The following is a 17176-nucleotide window of genomic DNA, read 5'->3' as shown; positions in this document are numbered from 1 at the left end:
CATGTAAAAGCTATTATCAGCTGAACATGTGACCCTATAAAACTACATCATCCATCATCACCTCGAGACACTGGACAGAAATACGTTTTTACAGGATAGTTCAGTTAAATTTGTTTGTTCTGTGACTTTTTCTATAAATCAAAACCTTCACTACAATATTTAATGTTTTCCAGGTCGTGGATTTGATTGGTGGTTGTCAAATCTGCTGCTCACCTGGACTCTTTACATGTGATGCAACTGAGAAAACTTAAACATTTTAACTCAAATCGGAGGAAACTTGACTATTTTTCAAAAGGTCTGAGGGTTGACATCTGTTTTGAGGTAAGATACAGTTCATACAGGAAGAATGACTGGGAGTACGAATGTTTGAAAGTAAAATATGATTTATCACTTTATGATTTGATACCAAAATATAATAGTTAATCTTTCATACAAAATACAAAGAAATCACTCAGATAAATGAAATAAACAGTATTTAAAATCTCCTCATTCTGTCTCTTTGAAATGATTTGGCCATGGACCACCGCTGCATGTTTTCCATCAGAAGGGCAGTTTATCAGAGAGGGGGATCTTGTTTTTTAGCGACAGGGTGGAGTTGACCTGCTGGGCCGACAACAGGCTGTGCCACTGAGCGACCGGCCGCCGCGGATTGGCCAACATGTCGGCCCAGTGCCTCAGCTGGTTCCCCGAGGCGTCGCAGCCCAGGAAGATCTTCCCCATGGCGTCGTTGCGGGTCATGGCGTCGTGGTCCCACACGGAGATCACCAGGTTCATCCTCTGAGGACGAGCAGGTAGAGTAGAGGGTGTGGAGGTTAATTAAAGGGTAATTTCACCTAAATTATTAATTGAAGAACAATAAATATGCCAGGCCAGTTTATATAATGTAGAAACAGTGTCTTCATCACATTGTTTGCCTCCCAGAGAACACTGACAAGTTTATGTTTACAATGTAAAATGTCTCTACCCTTGGTCAACCCCTAACTCCACCCACAACCCTATCAGCATAAATGGCGAAGCAGTTGAGATGGTGGAGAGCCACAAATACCTTGGACTCACCCTAGACAATAAACTAATGGCGCTTTTCCACTACACAGTTCCAGCACTACTCGGCTCGACTCGGCTCAGTTCCAGGAACGACCTTTTCCATTACAAAAAGGTACCTACTCAACGTGGGCGAGGTCGTCATAGCAACGGCTCCACGAAACTGCCGTGACTTCGCTTTCTATGTGACACCAACACATAAACAATGGAGGACATGGAGGCGATGGTGTACCTGCTGCTGTATGAGGCTTTCTGTTACACACAAACCAAGAGAAGAGAAACTAATCTCTGTAACGCTGTTGCCGGTATTTAAAAATGCCGGGTTTGATTCTTGTGTGGGACGGCTCATGACTCTTCCAGTGACTCTCTGACCAATCAGAGGCCGGCAGTCTGTTGACGTCACATTTAGTATCGGCTCGGCTCGCTTGGAACCTCAGCAGAGCAGGTACTAAAAAAGTACCAGGTACCAGCTACTATCCCTAGTGGAAACGCCAAAAAAAAAAACTGAGTCGAGTTGAGTCGTGCTGGAACTGTGTAGTGGAAAAGCTCCATAAGCTTTGAACAACACATCACTGACATCCATAAACGCTGCCAACAAAGACTCTCCGTCATCCGTACACTCTCAGTTGCCCCCCCCCCCCCCCCACCTCCTGTTGCTACTTTATAAAAGCTTCATCCAGCCCATATTCCTCTACTGTTCCCCATGCTTCTTCAACTTGATCCCAGTCATCCCCTCAACACATATTAAATACTCCTTCCATCTGGCCAACGATACTGGTCGCTGGCCTGGAAGAAAATAAAATTCAGTAAAAAGCTTCATCCCCCATGCCCTAACAGAACTATATCCATCTATCCATCTATCCATCTATCTATCTATCTATCTATCTATCTATCTATCTATCTATCCATCTATCCATCCATCCATCCATCCATCCATCCATCCATCCATCTATCTATCTATCTATCTTCCCATCAGACATCTATCCATCTATCCATCCATCCATCGCATTTACTACATGTTCTGTGCCCGACTCTGTTTCTTCTCTGGTGAAACTCACCTGGATTTGGTCAAACGTCACGTCGAATGTGAAGGATTCGTTGTAATAAGGGTTCAACGTTTTCTTTTTAATGGACGTCTTCTTTTTCTTCCACTTCCTCTTGTCCAAAGCCAACTGCACCTTCACATAAGGATCTGCAAACACCAAGTGGAATGAAATGATCAAGGTGTTCAGCTCCTGTATGTTTCTGTTAGAGATTGATTGACACATCAGCCTGATGATCAAATTGGATCTTATTACAGATGTGTCATGTACTGTGCAATTTTAGAAATAACAAATAGGTTTGCAGTCATGTGAAGTGCCTCAATTGCATAGATTAAGTTTATTTATACACTATGAAATGTCTAACTAACATTGGAAGAAGAAACGCAACGACAAGAAATATGAATGTTGTTCTTTCTTGTCTACTTTGATGTTTAGAGTTAACCCTTTATTGGGCAAATAATTATATTTGGTAACTTCTGTAAATATCCCAAAATATCCTTCCTTCCTTCCTTCTTTCTTTCCTTCCTTCCTTCCTTCCATCATTCATTCCTTCCTTCCTTCCATCCTTCCTTCTTTCTTCCCTTCCTCCCTCCTTCTCTCTTTCTTTCCTCCCCCCTACCTTCCTCCCTTCTTTCTTTCCTCTGTCCTTCCTTCCTCCCTCCCTCCTACCTTCCTTCTCTCCATCCTTCCGTCCTTCCTTCCTTCCATCCTTCCTTCCTTCCTCCCTCCCTTCCTACCTTCCTTCCTTCCTTTCCTCCCTCCCTTCCATCATTCCTCCCTCCTTCCTTCCTCCCTTCCATCATTCTTTCCTTCCTTAAGTATTTCAATGAGTGCCCTATAAAGGGTTAAATGCAGCTATCTATCATCTACTATCGACCTCTCTCTGCTCAAACTCACAGTAAACTAAATATAAATAAATGTCAGGGAGCTGCTGTAGAAACAGAAATGGTCTACTGTTTCTTCTTTACTTGTTTTCTTTCCTCTGCACATGCCCAGCAGGAGGAGAATGATCTGTTATGCTGTTTTAATGTTGGGTGATGTATTTGCAAAAACAAGCTGAAACGCCTGCTGATGTTGATTTTAGAATTTGTTCAGCTTAATATGGGTGTAGTTAAAGCAAACAAACTGCTGTAGCTACAAGTCATTGTCAGACAGTTGTTAGCAGTGGTTTTGGAGAGTGAGAACTAATGGATCTGAAGTGCTGGTATGTTTACATGCTGTTTAATGTGCTGTGGCTGAGCAGCTAATTGGCTACCTAGAATGCTAAATGACGTTAGCGGTGCACGTTTCCTCATTGAATGTTTGTTTGGTGCCTCCTTCAACAAGCTAAGGTGCAGGACAAGATGTGTGTTCATGATTATAAGTTCGATAAGAAGGACATTATAGCTGAAGTGGTTTGTTATTCAGAGTCTGTGGCTGTTGTGTGTCAGGATGCAGTCAGGCTCAGTGTGACCTATGATCGCTTTATGTAAAGATCTCTAACTACGTAGGTAGATAACAGACTAGGGCTGCTCGATTATGGAAAAAATCATAATCATGATTATTTGGGTCAAAATTGAAATCACGATTATTAAAACGATTTTTTTAAACTTTAGGAACATGCTGCATTTATTGGACATTTCTTGTTCATTCAGCTTAATTAATTTTCTCTCCCAGCAGCAGCCTTTTATCTGTCGCTTAACGCAACACACAGCAGAACATGTGCAGGGATATTAGAGCTGAGTGAGTTACCATGACGATAGTTCACACATCACATCCTGGTTTTTAATAATTAGTCTGTAAACTCAGCATCATCTGACGCAGGCTGGAAACTCTGCACTTTTATCTTTCGCCGTGTGTTTCAGCTTCTATGCTAACGGAGCTGCGGCCACTTCCGGTCTAAGCTTTTCAAAATAAAACCTTTGTTATTGAGCGCTATCTTTATATTATTATTAAAAATCGTTCCCCCCCCTATTTTATTAGTTTTGAAATCGTTTGGCCCCTAAATCGTATAATCACGATCAAATGTCATTTAATTGAGCAGCCTTATAACACACTGATGTTTCATTGAATATCTATCATGAAGAGTCACAGAGCAGTGTGCTGTAAAAGATTTTAGTTGGACTTCAACAAACAGAAACCATCTCAAACCATGACAATCAGACTTCCACATGGTGTCTCCTCCATCAGAGCAGAGGTGTAAGACATGTTTGGTGCAGAAGTTTTGGTTCAGCCTGACCTGAGGTTCCTCCGATGTCCATCCTCTTCAGGTTCTTGGCCTCCAGGATCACCACAGTCAGTTTGCTGGCAGTGGGAACGTAACGCAGAGAGAAGCAGATCTCCCCCAGGTTCTCATCCTGTGATGCACGAACATGGCAGCAGACACAAAATGCATGTATGTGTTATAAATCATCACAAAATTCGGCACAAATTTTCACTGCATATTTCAAGCAACGACAACCCCCTATTGTGTGATTTTATATGTGACGATAAAGTAGGGTATGCATTAGGGCGGGGCTACGTCCTGATTGACAGGTTGATTGACCAATGTCCTCGAGATCCAGCCCTCGTAACCATAGCAACCTCCCCGCTCCGCCCATGGCTCCGCCTCATATCCATATAAGTAGAATCCGTGTTCTTTTTTTCCCAGGTGCATGAAATTTTCAAGATGGCGCTGCCTAGATTAGAAACTATTGGCTTCCGAGCAGCAGTCCACAAACCAATGGGTGACGTCACGGATGTTACGTCCATTTCTTTTATACAGTCTATGGTTTTACCCCATTGCTAACCTCTTCCGCTAGACATTTTTGGGGTCGTAACAGTAGACAAAAAGTATTAGTAGAAAAACCTCAAACTTGGCGGGCTCGGCGAGGTCCTGCCACTCCTCGATGACGTGGTTCCAGTCAACGGTGGACAGCTGAAGCCGGAGCTCGCCGATGATGTCGTGTTTGGAAAATCTGTTGAAGTCGTACACCTGCATCACCACCGTCGACTTCATGAGAGTAGACTTGGATATCTGGAGGAAAGAGAATTAGATCAGATCTTTGTGTTTGTCTGTAGCATTGAGTTTAGATTCATTAAAGGGTCAGTTCACCTAAAAAATTGCCAATATATAATCATGGAGATAATCTTTCTCTCTTTATCTGACACTTTTAACCTTCTGACCCGTCTGTTTTGACTGTTCCTTCTTTCCTTCCTTCTTTCCTTCCTTCCTTCCTTCCTTCTGTCTGTCCTTCCTCCCTCCCTCCCTCCTTCTCTCTTTCTTTCCTTCCTCCCTTTCCTTCCTCCTTTCCCTTTCCTCTGTCCTTCTTTCCTTCCTTGCTCCCTTCCTCTTTTCCTTTCTCCCTCCTTCCTTCTTTCCTCCATCCTTCCTTCCTTCCTTTCTTCCTTTCCTTCCTTCCCTCCTTACTTCTTTCAGTCTGTCCTTCCTCCCTCCCTCCTTCTCTCTTTCTTTCCTTCCTTCCTTTCCTTCCTCCCTTTCCTCTTTCCTGTCCTTCTTTCCTTCCTTCCTTCCTTCATCCCTCCTTCATCCCTCCTTTCCTTCCTTCCTTCATCCCTCCATCCTATCACATCAGTCTCTGCAGAGTAGTTCTTCAGGACAGATAAATAAATAAATCACATTTTAATGAAGATGACGAGCTCCTACCGGGAAGTTGAACTGTTCGTTGAAGGCGGGGTTCAGCGTGTGTCTGAACACTTTGGTCTCACAGGTTTTACTTTTGTCTGGACAGACGTAGACTTTGACGTACGGGTCAGAGCTTCCTCCCAGGTCCATGGCCTTCAGGCTGGTGGCTTGTTTGATCCCCACATTGAGCTGTGAACAGAAAGTTAAGACCAAAGTGACTTCACACTGCTTTCTTTGTCTGACCAACAGTCTAAAACTTCACTTTTCAGGCATGAAAGGCTGTAATTGCCAAATGATTGTTGATTTTTCCTGAGCAATGACTTTTGATTGAGCAGTTAAAGTTGAAGTATGTAACTCTGACACCAAGCGTTTAGAGATGGTAGCTGTTACTCCTCGCCACCTCCCTGCCAGAGTCTACTCCACGCGGGTTGCCAGTTGTTGGACGTGATCCTGCATATCCTCCTCCGTATCAGCGGGTGCAGCTGAGTGCTGTATGACGCTGTAACCATCTCCATGTTTCAAAGGTGTCTCCTATAAATCCCCTTGTTTTGTTTCTCAAATTGTCATGACGTATTTGAGTTATAATGAGGCTGTTTTGGTTTTGTAACATCAGACTGCAGCTCAGTGGCACCTGGCAACCTGGCTGATGAAACACTACTGGCTTGGTGATTGGTAGCTAGGTGGTGAGTGGAGCATCAGTACTGACTTGGTGATTGGTAGCTAGGTGGTGGGTGGAGCATCAGGCCAAAACACAGAATGACAACATAAACATTACTTGAGGGCTGCAACTGAGCTTTTCAATTGTGAATATTCTGGCTGGACTACGACTGTCAGTGATATCAGTGTTTGAAATGATGATTCCTTAATGTCTGGTGACATTTAGGGCAATTTTATGATTACTTGGAATATATTTGTTACATACAGCTACTTTAAATGATTATAATAGTTAGATATAGAATAGTTGCAACTAGGCCGCAACAAACAATTGGGTTTACTCACCTGAGACTGAGCGGTGTCGTAGTCCAGAGAGTAGAGCAGCTTTCCTCTCTGCTGGTGGGTCGAACCGTAATCCACATCCGACACATCAGGCTGGACCTGGCGCAGGAAACATCACACACACACTTCTGGTTTGATATGTTAATCCCTCCTGTTGTCCTCAAGTCAAGGAAGGAAGGAAGGAAGGAAGGCAGGATGGAAGGGAGGAAGAACAAAGGAAAGGAGGAAGAAAGGATGGAAGGAAGGGAGGAAGAAAGAAGGAAAGGAGGGAGGAAGGAAGGGAGGGAAGGAGGAACGAAGGGAGGAAAGGAAAGAAGGGAGGAAGGAAAGGAAGGAAGGACGGAGGAAGGTAGGAGGGAGGGAGGAAAGAAGGAAGGGAGGAAGGAAAGGAAGGAAGGACAGAGGAAAGAAGGAAGGTAGGAGGGAGGGAGGGAGGGAGGAAGGAAGGAAAGGAAAGAAGGGCAGAAGGAAGGACAGAGGAAAGAAGGAAGGTAGGAGGGAGGGAGGGAGGAAGGAAGGAAGGAAGGAGGGAAGGGAGGAAAGAAAGAGAGAAGGACGGCGGAAGGACGGAAGGAAGGAAGGAAGGAAGGAAGGAAGGGAGGAAAGAAGGAACAGTCAAAATAGACGGGGTCAATTTGACCCGGGAGGACGACAGGAAGTTTACTCACCAGAGACGAGGAGATTTTTCCGTTCAAGCTCTTCAGGTTGACGTTCTCTTCCTTCTTCTTCTTCTGCTTCTTCTTCTTCCCCCGGCAGCAGCACTTGATGCAGATACACAGGAAGCAGAGCAGAATCAGCAGGCCGCCGGCCACAAAGATGGCGTAGACCGCCCATCGAGGCACTGCGGGGACGAAACAGGAAGCCAGGAAGTCAGATGTGTGATTCACCTCCTTCCCTTCCTTCCTTCCTCCCTCCCTCCTTCCCTTCCTTCCCTCTCCTTCTTTCCTCCTTCCCTTCCTTCCCTCTCCTTTCTCCTTTACTTCCTTCCTTCCTTCATTCCCTCCCTCCTTTCTTCCTTACTCCCTTCCTTCCTCCCTCACTCCCTCCCTCCATTCCTCCTTACTCCTTACCTTCCTTCCTCCCTCCCTCCCTACTCCTTTCTCCTTTACTTCCTTCCTTCCTTCCTTAATTTCTTCATTCCCTCCCTCCCTCCTTCCTCCCTCTCTCCATTCCTCCTTACTCCTTTCCTTCCTTCCTCCCTCCCTCCTACTTAAAAAACAACATTATACTTTCCTTCCTCCCTCCTTTCCTTCTTTCTTCCTCCCTTCCATCATTCCTTCCTTCCATCTGTCCTCCCTTCCTTCCTCCCTCCTTTCCTTCATTCTTCCTCCCTTCCATCCTTCCATCTTTCCTCCCTTCCTTCCTCCCTCCTTTCCTTCGTTCTTCCTCCCTTCCATCCTTCCTTCCTTGACTTGAGGACAACTATCTATCTTTAAACTGGTGAGAAAATGTAGGCTTCCTCACACCCTGTTTGATGAAATAAGGTGTCGGTCAGGTCCCGTATATATTTGTCCTATATGAGTCAACCAGTGCCAGCATAAGTTCTTACATAACAAATCCCAAACAAAGAACATATGGCCCCCAGGAAATGTGCTGTGGGCTTTGACTGAAGTCAAGTATGGCCCAATTGCAATGCTGAGTCATTGATTTTGAGGCGTGTTCCTGGTAAGAGGTGAGAGGACTCAGGGTTGTCCCACTGTCAAATCACCACGTGAATGATTGCTGTCTTTGAGCCCTTTATGAACACTTTCTCTAAGTTACTCTACAGCAAGAGAGTCAAACTCATTTTCATTCAAGGGCCACAAACAGCCCAATTTGATCTAATGTGGGCCGGACCATTAAAAGGAAGGAAGGGAGGAAGGGAGGGAGGAAGGAAAGGAGGGAGGGAGGGAGGGAGGGAGGAAGGAAGGGAGGGAGGGAGGACAAATGGAAGGAAGGTGGGACGAAAAGAGAAGGAAGGAAAGACAGGTGGTAGGAAGGAAAAGTGAGGAGGGAAGAAAGAAAAGAAAGGAAAGGTTGGAAAAGAAGACAGGAAGGAAAGATGAAAGGGAGAAAGGAATGAAAGAAGGAAAGATGGAAGGATGGAAGGAAGGCAGAAAGGGAGGAAGGAAGGAAGGAAGGAAGGAAGAAAAAAAAAGACAGGAAGGAAAGTGGGCCGAATTGGACCCCTCGGTGGGCCAGTTCTGGCACACGGGCCGCATGTTTGACACCCCTGCCCTACAGTTCATAGCATTGTGAAGTTAAATATGGGGTGCAAGGGGATGCCCAGAAGCAATAATATACCATTTTGAGGGATTGGGCCATGGTGCCTTTCTCAGTTCATACTTGGACTTGGCAGGTTTGACTCAGGAGTACAAACTTCTGAGGACGGAATCAATCAATTAATCTTTATTTGTATAGCGTCATATCACAACAAAGTTATCTCAAGGCACTTTACACATAGAGCAGGTTCTAAACCAAACTCTTCAGGTTTTAACTTTAAAGAGACCCAACATTCCCACATGAGACACAGTGGAGAGAAAAAACTCCCTTTTAACAGGAAGAACCCTCAGAACCAGACTCAGAGTAGGAGAACATCTGCCTCGACCGGTTGGGGTAGAGAGGAGAGAGAGGAAGGACATAGGAGAGAGAGGAAGGATAGAGGAGAGAGAAGAAGGAGAGAGAGGAAGGAGAGGAGAGAGAGGAAGAGGAGTAGAGAGGAAGGAGAGGAGAGAGAGGAAGGAGAGAGGAGAGAGGAAGGAGAGGGGAGAGAGGAAGAGGAGTAGAGAGGAAGGAGAGGAGTTATAGGTGGATGGATAGGGAGGAGAGAAAGGAAGGATAGAGGAGAGAGGAGAGAGGAAGGAGAGGAGAGAGGACAGAGGAAGGATAGAGGAGAGAAGCACAATGAAAATCAACAATGAAGCTAGAAGATCCGGGACTGGAATCCGTCATCCGGACGTCTACAGGCCCAGATTACCTGTAAGACCAGAAAGCACAGGAAGGAGGCAGTACGGTCATTCCCTAACCCTAACCCTACCAATTGGAACAGCAGTGTAGTTAATACATTTATACGTATATAAATGTGGTGATATCAGTATATATAGAGTCTGGAGCCAGCGCTGCTCTGTCCAGGAAAAACATCAAGCAGATAAACCAATGTGGTAACTTCAAGTGTTAGATTTCATCAGTGAGACCAACATTTATCTTCCAAAAGGAATTATATCATATATCAAAATGCTGCAGAGACATTAGAGCCAGCTGTAAATCACCAAAGAGCTGCACAGATCAGTTCATCAGATCATGTTCTGGGCATGATGACATGTTGACCTGCCGATCCTCTCAGCGGTCGGTCTGTTAGCGGCTGAGATGACTGGCTGGTCTCACCGAGCCAGCAGCCGGAAAAAACTTATTTAGATAAACCTAACAAACATGAACCAAATATTAAAACTTAATAAAGTGACATATTAACCGTCCTACATCAGAAATTACAGCAGCTTTTAGCCTGGCTCAAAATCTCCATCATCACTGCCGGTTGGTGCAAAATGCATCCTGAGATGGCTGCTCCAAGCTTCGGCTGATCAATACTGTAACTTCATCACTCAGTCAGTGCATCACATCCTCATAATTAGCATCAGTATAGGTCTAAAATTCAGCTGGCAAATAACCTTTTTACATTTACGCAACAACCTCCAGAACGACCCACAGGAATGTAATTTAACCATAATTTAAAAAAAAGTTACAAATCACTGTTAAAAAATAATGATATTTGATAATGTGATAACTCTGTGGTTAAGGTCTGGTTAGGGTTAGGCACAAAAATCACTCAATTAGGTTCAGGGAAAGACTGTAGTTTGGGTTGAAATTACTACTTGAAATGTGATTTACACACTATGATTCAGCACCGATTCATCCCACAATCTGACAGCCTCAAACTGACATTAAAGTCAGCGTAAAGTAAGAATAAATATGTGTTCTGAGTTTGACATACCACAGAAAAGTGTGTTGTTAACACCCTGCCAAATTTAAATGATTAAAAAAATCGCCAAATATATGAAATTAGACCTGTCAATCAAAGTCACCACCTCTACCAGAAACATGGATGCTACGTTTGAGAGCTTTCTGCTGCTAACTCAGCTGCTAGCTCGGCGGCTAACTCGGCTGCTAGCTCAGCGGCTAACTCAGCAGCTAGCTCGGCGGTTAACTCAGCTAACTGGCTAACTGTAGACTGTAGTAGTAGTAGGGCTAACTCAGCTAACTGGCTAACTGTAGACTGTAGTAGTAGTAGTGCTAACTCAGCTAACTGGCTAACTGTAGACTGTAGTAGTAGTAGTGCTAACTCAGCTAACTGGCTAACTATAGACTGTAGTAGTAGTAGTGCTAACTCAGCTAACTGGCTAACTGTAGACTGTAGTAGTAGTAGTGTGTGCTGAATGTATTTATACCTCTACAGCAGCAGGGGCGGGTTTATGCTAATCCTAGCTCCACAATTCAAATCTAAATGGTTGAAATACTTTTTACACCTTTATTTACAAATACATTTATGACCTATTTAATGTGTTTAGAAGAAAATGTCTGAATTCACTTTACAAGGTCTTTAAGTCTGACACAGTCTGCAATTTGAATCAAAACAGGTCAACAAAGCCATAAAAGCCCTTTGGTCCATCAACAAGTCAGACCCTTCAGAATCATACATGAACACAACTTAATGTAGCTTGAGAAAAGATGCAAGGTAGTATCTTTAACCATTGTGTCGTCCTCCCGGGTCAAATTGACCCCGTCCGTTTTGACTGTTCCTTCTTTCCTTCCTTCCTTCCTTCCTCCCTTCCTTCCTTCCTTCCTTCCTTCCTTCGTTCCCCCTTCTTTCCTTCCTCCCTCCATTCCTTCCTTCTTCCTTCTCTACTTCATTCTTTCTTTCCTCCCTCCCTCCTTTCCTTCCTCCATCCTCCCTTCCTCCTTTCCTTCCCCCCTTTCCTTCCTTCCTCCCTCTCTCCTTCCCTTCCTTCTTTCCTCCTTCCTTTCCTTCCTCCCTCCTTTCCTTCCTTCCTCCTTCTCTCTTTCCTCCCTCCCTCCTTTCCTTCCTTCCTCCTTCCTTCTTCATTCCCTCCTTCCTTCCTACCTTCCCTCCTTCCTCCCTCTTTTCCTTCTTTCTTCCTTCCCTCCTTCCTCTCTCTTTTCCTTCCTTCCTTCTTCCTCCCTCCCTCCTTTCCTTCCTCCATCCTCCCTTCCTCCTTTCCTTCCCCCCTTTCCTTCCTTCCTCTCTCTCTCCTTCCCTTCCTTCTTTCCTCCTTCCTTTCCTTCCTTCCTCTTTCCTTCTTCCTTCCCTCCTTCTCTCTTTCCTCCCTCCCTCCTTTCCTTCCTTCCTCCTTCCTTCTTCATTCCCTCCTTCCTTCCTACCTTCCCTCCTTCCTCCCTCTTTTCCTTCTTTCTTCCTTCCCTCCTTCCTCTCTCTTTTCCTTCCTTCCTTCTTCCTCCCTCCCTTCCTTCCTTGACTCAAGGACAACAGGAGGGTTAAAGCTGTAGGTGTATGTTGACCCATCTTGCACCAAGTGACATGCAATAAACTTGCATCATGGTTGTTATCAGTCTGAAGGTGCCTGTAATGGTGTAAAGGAGGCTTTAGGAGAAGCTGCAGTTTAGTGACTTACAGGGGATTTTGTTCAGCAGGTTGTTAAAGAAGCCGGATATGGCAGCTCCAGCCGGGTTGACGGTGGTGTTAGTATGGCTGGTGGAGAAGATGGTGGAGAGGTGCGGGGGTGCATGGGTGCTGTTAACCCCTGAAGGTTGATGAGGTGAATGTTTGGGAGACATGACGAGGAGGTTGAAGAGAAGAGGTCTGGAAGCAAGAGAAGTGAAACAAGTTGATGTTGTTAGTTTTAGTTTAGTGGTCATGAGAGATTTCTGTGAGATGAGTTGAAGATGATTTTGGGGGGGCAGAACAATTCAAACCGAGCACACTGAGCTGGACATTATCATCCATTGGAGTAGTGTTTGTGTCCATCGGATTTTGGGAACAAAAGTTATGAAAAATATTTGTTGATGACCAAAACTAGAAAACTAGACAAAAAAAAAAAACATTTGAAAACTGAAACTAACGGCACTTTTCCACTACACAGTTCCAGCACTACTCAACTCGACTCGGCTCAACTCGCCTCGCCTCGGTTCCAGGAACGACCTTTTCCATTACAAAAAGGTACCTATTCCACGTGGGCGGGGTCGTCATAGCAACGGCTCCACAAAACTGCCGTGACTTCGTTTTATACGCGACACAAACACATAAACAATGGAGGACATGGAGGCGATGGTGTACTTGATGCTGTATGAGGCTTTCTGTCACACACACTTCCTTCCTTCCTTCCTTCCTTCCTTCCTACTGCTGTATGTGGCTTTCTGTCACACACACTTCCTTCTTTCCTTCTCTCCTTCCTTTCCTACCTTCCTTCCTGCTGCTGTATGAGGCTTTCTGTCACACACACTTCCTTCCTTCCTTCCTTCCTTCCTGCTGCTGTATGAGGCTTTCTGTTACACACTTACTTCCTTCCTTCCTTCCTTCCTTCCTACTGCTCTATGTGGCTTTCTGTCACACACACTTCCTTCCTTCCTTCCTTCCTACTGCTCTATGTGGCTTTCTGTCACACACACTTCCTTCCTTCCTTCCTTCCTACTGCTCTATGTGGCTTTCTGTCACACACACTTCCTTCCTTCCTTCCTTCCTTCCTTCCTTCCTACTGCTGTATGTGGCTTTCTGTCACACACTTCCTTCCTTCCTTCCTTCCTTCCTACTGCTGTATGTGGCTTTCTGTCACACACACTTCCTTCCTTCCTTCCTTCCTTCCTGCTGCTGTATGTGGCTTTCTGTCACACACACTTCCTTCCTTCCTGCTGCTGTATGTGGCTTTCTGTCACACACACTTCCTTCCTTCCTTCCTTCCTTCCTTCCTTCCTTCCTACTGCTGTATGTGGCTTTCTGTCACACACTTCCTTCCTTCCTTCCTTCCTTCCTACTGCTGTATGTGGCTTTCTGTCACACACTTCCTTCCTTCCTTCCTTCCTTCCTACTGCTGTATGTGGCTTTCTGTCACACACACTTCCTTCCTTCCTTCCTTCCTTCCTTCCTGCTGCTGTATGTGGCTTTCTGTCACACACACTTCCTTCCTTCCTTCCTTCCTTCCTTCCTGCTGCTGTATGTGGCTTTCTGTCACACACAAACCAAGAGAAGAGAAACTAATCGCTGTAACGCTGTTGCCGGTATTTAAACATGCCGGGTTTGATTCTTGTGTGGGACGGCTCATGACTCTTCCAGCGACAACTCTTCTGACCAATCAGAGGCCGGCAGTCTGATGACATCACATTTAGTATCGGCTCGGCTCGCTTGGAACCTCAGCAGAGCAGGTACTAAAAAAGTAGCAGGTACCAGATACTATCCCTAGTGGAGACGCCAAAAAACCCTGAGTTGAGTCGAGTCGTGCCGGAACTGTGTAGTGGAAAAGCTCCATATGTGAAAATCTTCAAAATAAAATTAAAACCATGATGTTTTAAAGATGGACAAATAAACTAATTGTTTAGTGCAAAGTTTCATTCAACAACCTGCATGCATCTACTTCTGGTTATTAAAATAGTAGCATCTTGCATTTCAGTAAAGTTAGCTAACGTAATCTGTTCTGCTCTCAAAATGAATGTAATGAATGATTTAACGGTAAGAAATTCTTCTTAAGACGCACACTCTGGAGTTTTATTTTGAAGGCTACAGTAACGTAGCAACCAGCAGTTAAGAAGGACGGCTGGTCAATTTGAGTCATCCTCGTCATGCTCACGAAGGCAATGGCTGTAAGTTTTATTGATTTAAAGTAATGTATAATATGTGATGACAGGTTGGTGAGTTTAGTATTCTAATGTGTAATGTTTATTATATAACTTAAGTCAAAAGTAATTTGTGAACTGATATAAAGGCATAGAATGAAAGTGTAAAGTGAGCGTTGCTTAGCAACAATGTATGTCTGTTAGGGTAAACGGCTCTTTTGCGCCGTGTCGTTTTTTAGCTATTCTTTAAGTGTTATTATTGTTTATTGGTGTTTGTTGGTTTTCTTTGCAGCGTGTCGCTGAGATTTTGTATTGTTTTTTATTTTTGCAGTTTCACTCGTGGTAATCTAGCTAAGGAAATAAAGGGAGCAAGATGCTGCGATCCTGGTTCGGAGAGTACCTGAGTTTAACTGACTGTTGAACTGTGTCAACGTATTCAAAAGCAAACAACACACAGGGAGAACAGTACATAATCCATTATTCAATCAGAAGCAAAATCAGAAACAGGTTTTATTCCAAGTAGGTTTCCATGAGGTGAACAAAACTGAGCAAAAATGTGCTTTTTTATGTGATTGAAGACACCTAAAGTCACACATACAAGCAGTTTGCATGTTTTAGCCAATTAACTATACAAATGAACTACTACACTGAGCGTCCACAGTGAAAGGTTTTACTTCAGCCGTTTGGTTATTGAACGTCATCAAAAGACGTATCGCCACATAAAACTATTCACTGTCATGCTATTTTTAAACAGGGAAGGAGTTAGACAATGAGGCGTCTTAAAGTGGAGTTTGGAGGTTTCCTGACAACAGTGACCAATAAAAATCAAACAAACATTAAAGTCTGCGGACACGACTGAGTGGAATTCCAGCTTCGGGTCTCCACCATGAACAAACAGCAGCAGCAGCACATTAAGTCACAGTCTGATAACAACACTCGTCACAAAGCCTCAACGCTGTGTCTGACACCGCCTGACGAATCTGTTTGATAAAGAAACAATACACACAAATAAAATACACTGTGTCACCTCCAACCTTCACATAAACCTGGGTCTTACCTTCACACTGTAACCTCTTAAAGGTTTAACACTCAAACAAAGAGAAGGAGTAAGGAGTGGTCTCGTCAAAAAAAAGGTCACTGTCTAAATGTGACTTACAAGACTTTTTTCTTTTTAAAAAATAAATATTGTCACTTTCCCAAAAAATGCAAATTCTATAAATGTCCTCACTTTACAAAGTTTCTTATATAAACTTTTTTTTTCACTTAACAAAAACTGACTGCCTGGCTTTTTCTTCTCCTTTTCACTTTGTAAATTGTCCTCAATTCTTAAAAACATTCTCTTCTTTCTAAAAATGTTCCACTTTTTCTAAAATGTCCTCACGTTCCCAAAATGTTCTCAGTCTCTACTTTGCAAAAGAAATCCTTACTTTTATATAAAAAAATTACATTAAGACTGACTCACATTTCAAAGTTGCCTGGCTTTTATTTTATTTATTTTTTTAAAAAGATGAATGAATTCAATGATGTCATCATTTTGAAAATATCTCTACCTGCCTCTCTACCTTTTCACTTTGTAAATTGTCCTCAGTTCCCAACATTCAAACACTTTCTCTACTTTCTAAAATTGTTCCACTTTTTCTAAAATATCCCCAAAACGTTCTCAGTCTCTACTTTGCAAAAGAAATCCTTACTTTTATATTTTTAGAAAAGTCATGCTCTAAAATGTTCTTTGTTTGTCAAATAGTCAGAATTAGATGAGCACAAACAGAAACACTGCATCCTGAAACTACTCGAAGCAAAGCTAAACAAACTTCGACTGTCGCTCCGTGTCAGGAAGTCTGTCACTCAGTCAGTGTCTGTGTAAATATACTGATGAGGGGGGTTGACCATAGCTCAGCGGGTAGAGCGCCCGCCCCATGTGTTGAGGCTATAGTCCTCGTTGCAGGTGATCCCGGTTCGAGTCCCGAGCCGATCGGTCTTATCCTACGTATCATTCCCCCTCTCTCTGCCTCCTGCTTCCTGTCTATCTCCACTATCCTGTCCATTAAAGGCAAAAAAAGCCCAAAAAAATATACTTTAAAAAAAATATATATATACTGATGAGGAAAGAATAATGAAGTCTGAAATGGATCAGTGGATTATCACTCAACCTATGAATCAGTTACATTACTACATACTGAACGTTTAAGTAAAGAAAACCAAGAAACACAGACAAGAAAACCTTTAAGTGCTCAAGAAAAAATGGAAATTTGAGCACCTAATTCCATCATGAACAGCTTCTCAATGGACCGGTTAATAAAATGGTTTTGTCGTCCGAATTTAGATCACAATTATTCATCAAAGTTAATCTGTAAATGAAATATTTTACTCACTTATGATGAGTTTTTACAGCACTGTCGGCATCCCTGCCCGCTCCCACCCAAAGACCGGCTGAGACTATCTATAGCGCTCAGAAAGAAGGGAGTAGTGCGGTAGAAACGAGTGAGGAGGAAGGAAGTTACGTCTGGTAGAAAGACTTTTCCTAAAAACAACCCTCAAACTGTTTGATCAGAGAGGAAACGAGCTGCTCCCCTCATCTACATCCACGCTGGAACCATAATCAGCATGAAAAACACAAAACAATAATGCATCTGAAGCGAGAGTCAACAGGAGCGAGGCCTTTTCCCAAACATCCAACCGACCACTCAAACAGTGAAAGTGGTCCGTGACAAATTAA

General features: G+C 43.7%; 1 protein-coding gene across 1 annotated transcript; it reads right to left on the bottom strand.

The window, feature by feature from the left end:
- Positions 1–540: 540 nt before the first annotated feature.
- Positions 541–12471, bottom strand: syt8 (synaptotagmin VIII). The gene is made up of 8 exons (XM_053319391.1): positions 12309–12471; positions 7353–7525; positions 6688–6783; positions 5710–5877; positions 4912–5079; positions 4303–4420; positions 2100–2233; positions 541–777 (listed from the first exon to the last, which is right to left on the bottom strand). The coding sequence occupies exons 1-8, from the start codon at positions 12469–12471 to the stop codon at positions 541–543; spliced, it is 1257 nt and encodes a 418-aa protein (XP_053175366.1).
- Positions 12472–17176: the final 4705 nt, after the last annotated feature.

This window comes from Scomber japonicus, chromosome 5 (genome assembly GCF_027409825.1).
Source record: "Scomber japonicus isolate fScoJap1 chromosome 5, fScoJap1.pri, whole genome shotgun sequence".
In the NCBI taxonomy this organism is placed as follows: domain Eukaryota; kingdom Metazoa; phylum Chordata; class Actinopteri; order Scombriformes; family Scombridae; genus Scomber; species Scomber japonicus.
Note: the sequence above shows the minus strand (reverse complement) of the source record. Positions and strands in the feature narration are given on the sequence as shown.

What these genes read in the sequence shown, in the direction of transcription:
- syt8 (XM_053319391.1), bottom strand. Translation starts at nt 12,471, where the DNA reads ATGTCTCCCAAACATTCACCTCATCAACCTTCAGGGGTTAACAGCACC. An exon ending in ACGAACAGTTCAACTTCCCG is followed by an intron (nt 5,080 to 5,709) that starts GTAGGAGCTCGT and finishes TCTTTCCTCCAG; the next exon opens with ATATCCAAGTCTACTCTCAT. An exon ending in CCGAGCCCGCCAAGTTTGAG is followed by an intron (nt 4,421 to 4,911) that starts GTTTTTCTACTA and finishes CGTGCATCACAG; the next exon opens with GATGAGAACCTGGGGGAGAT.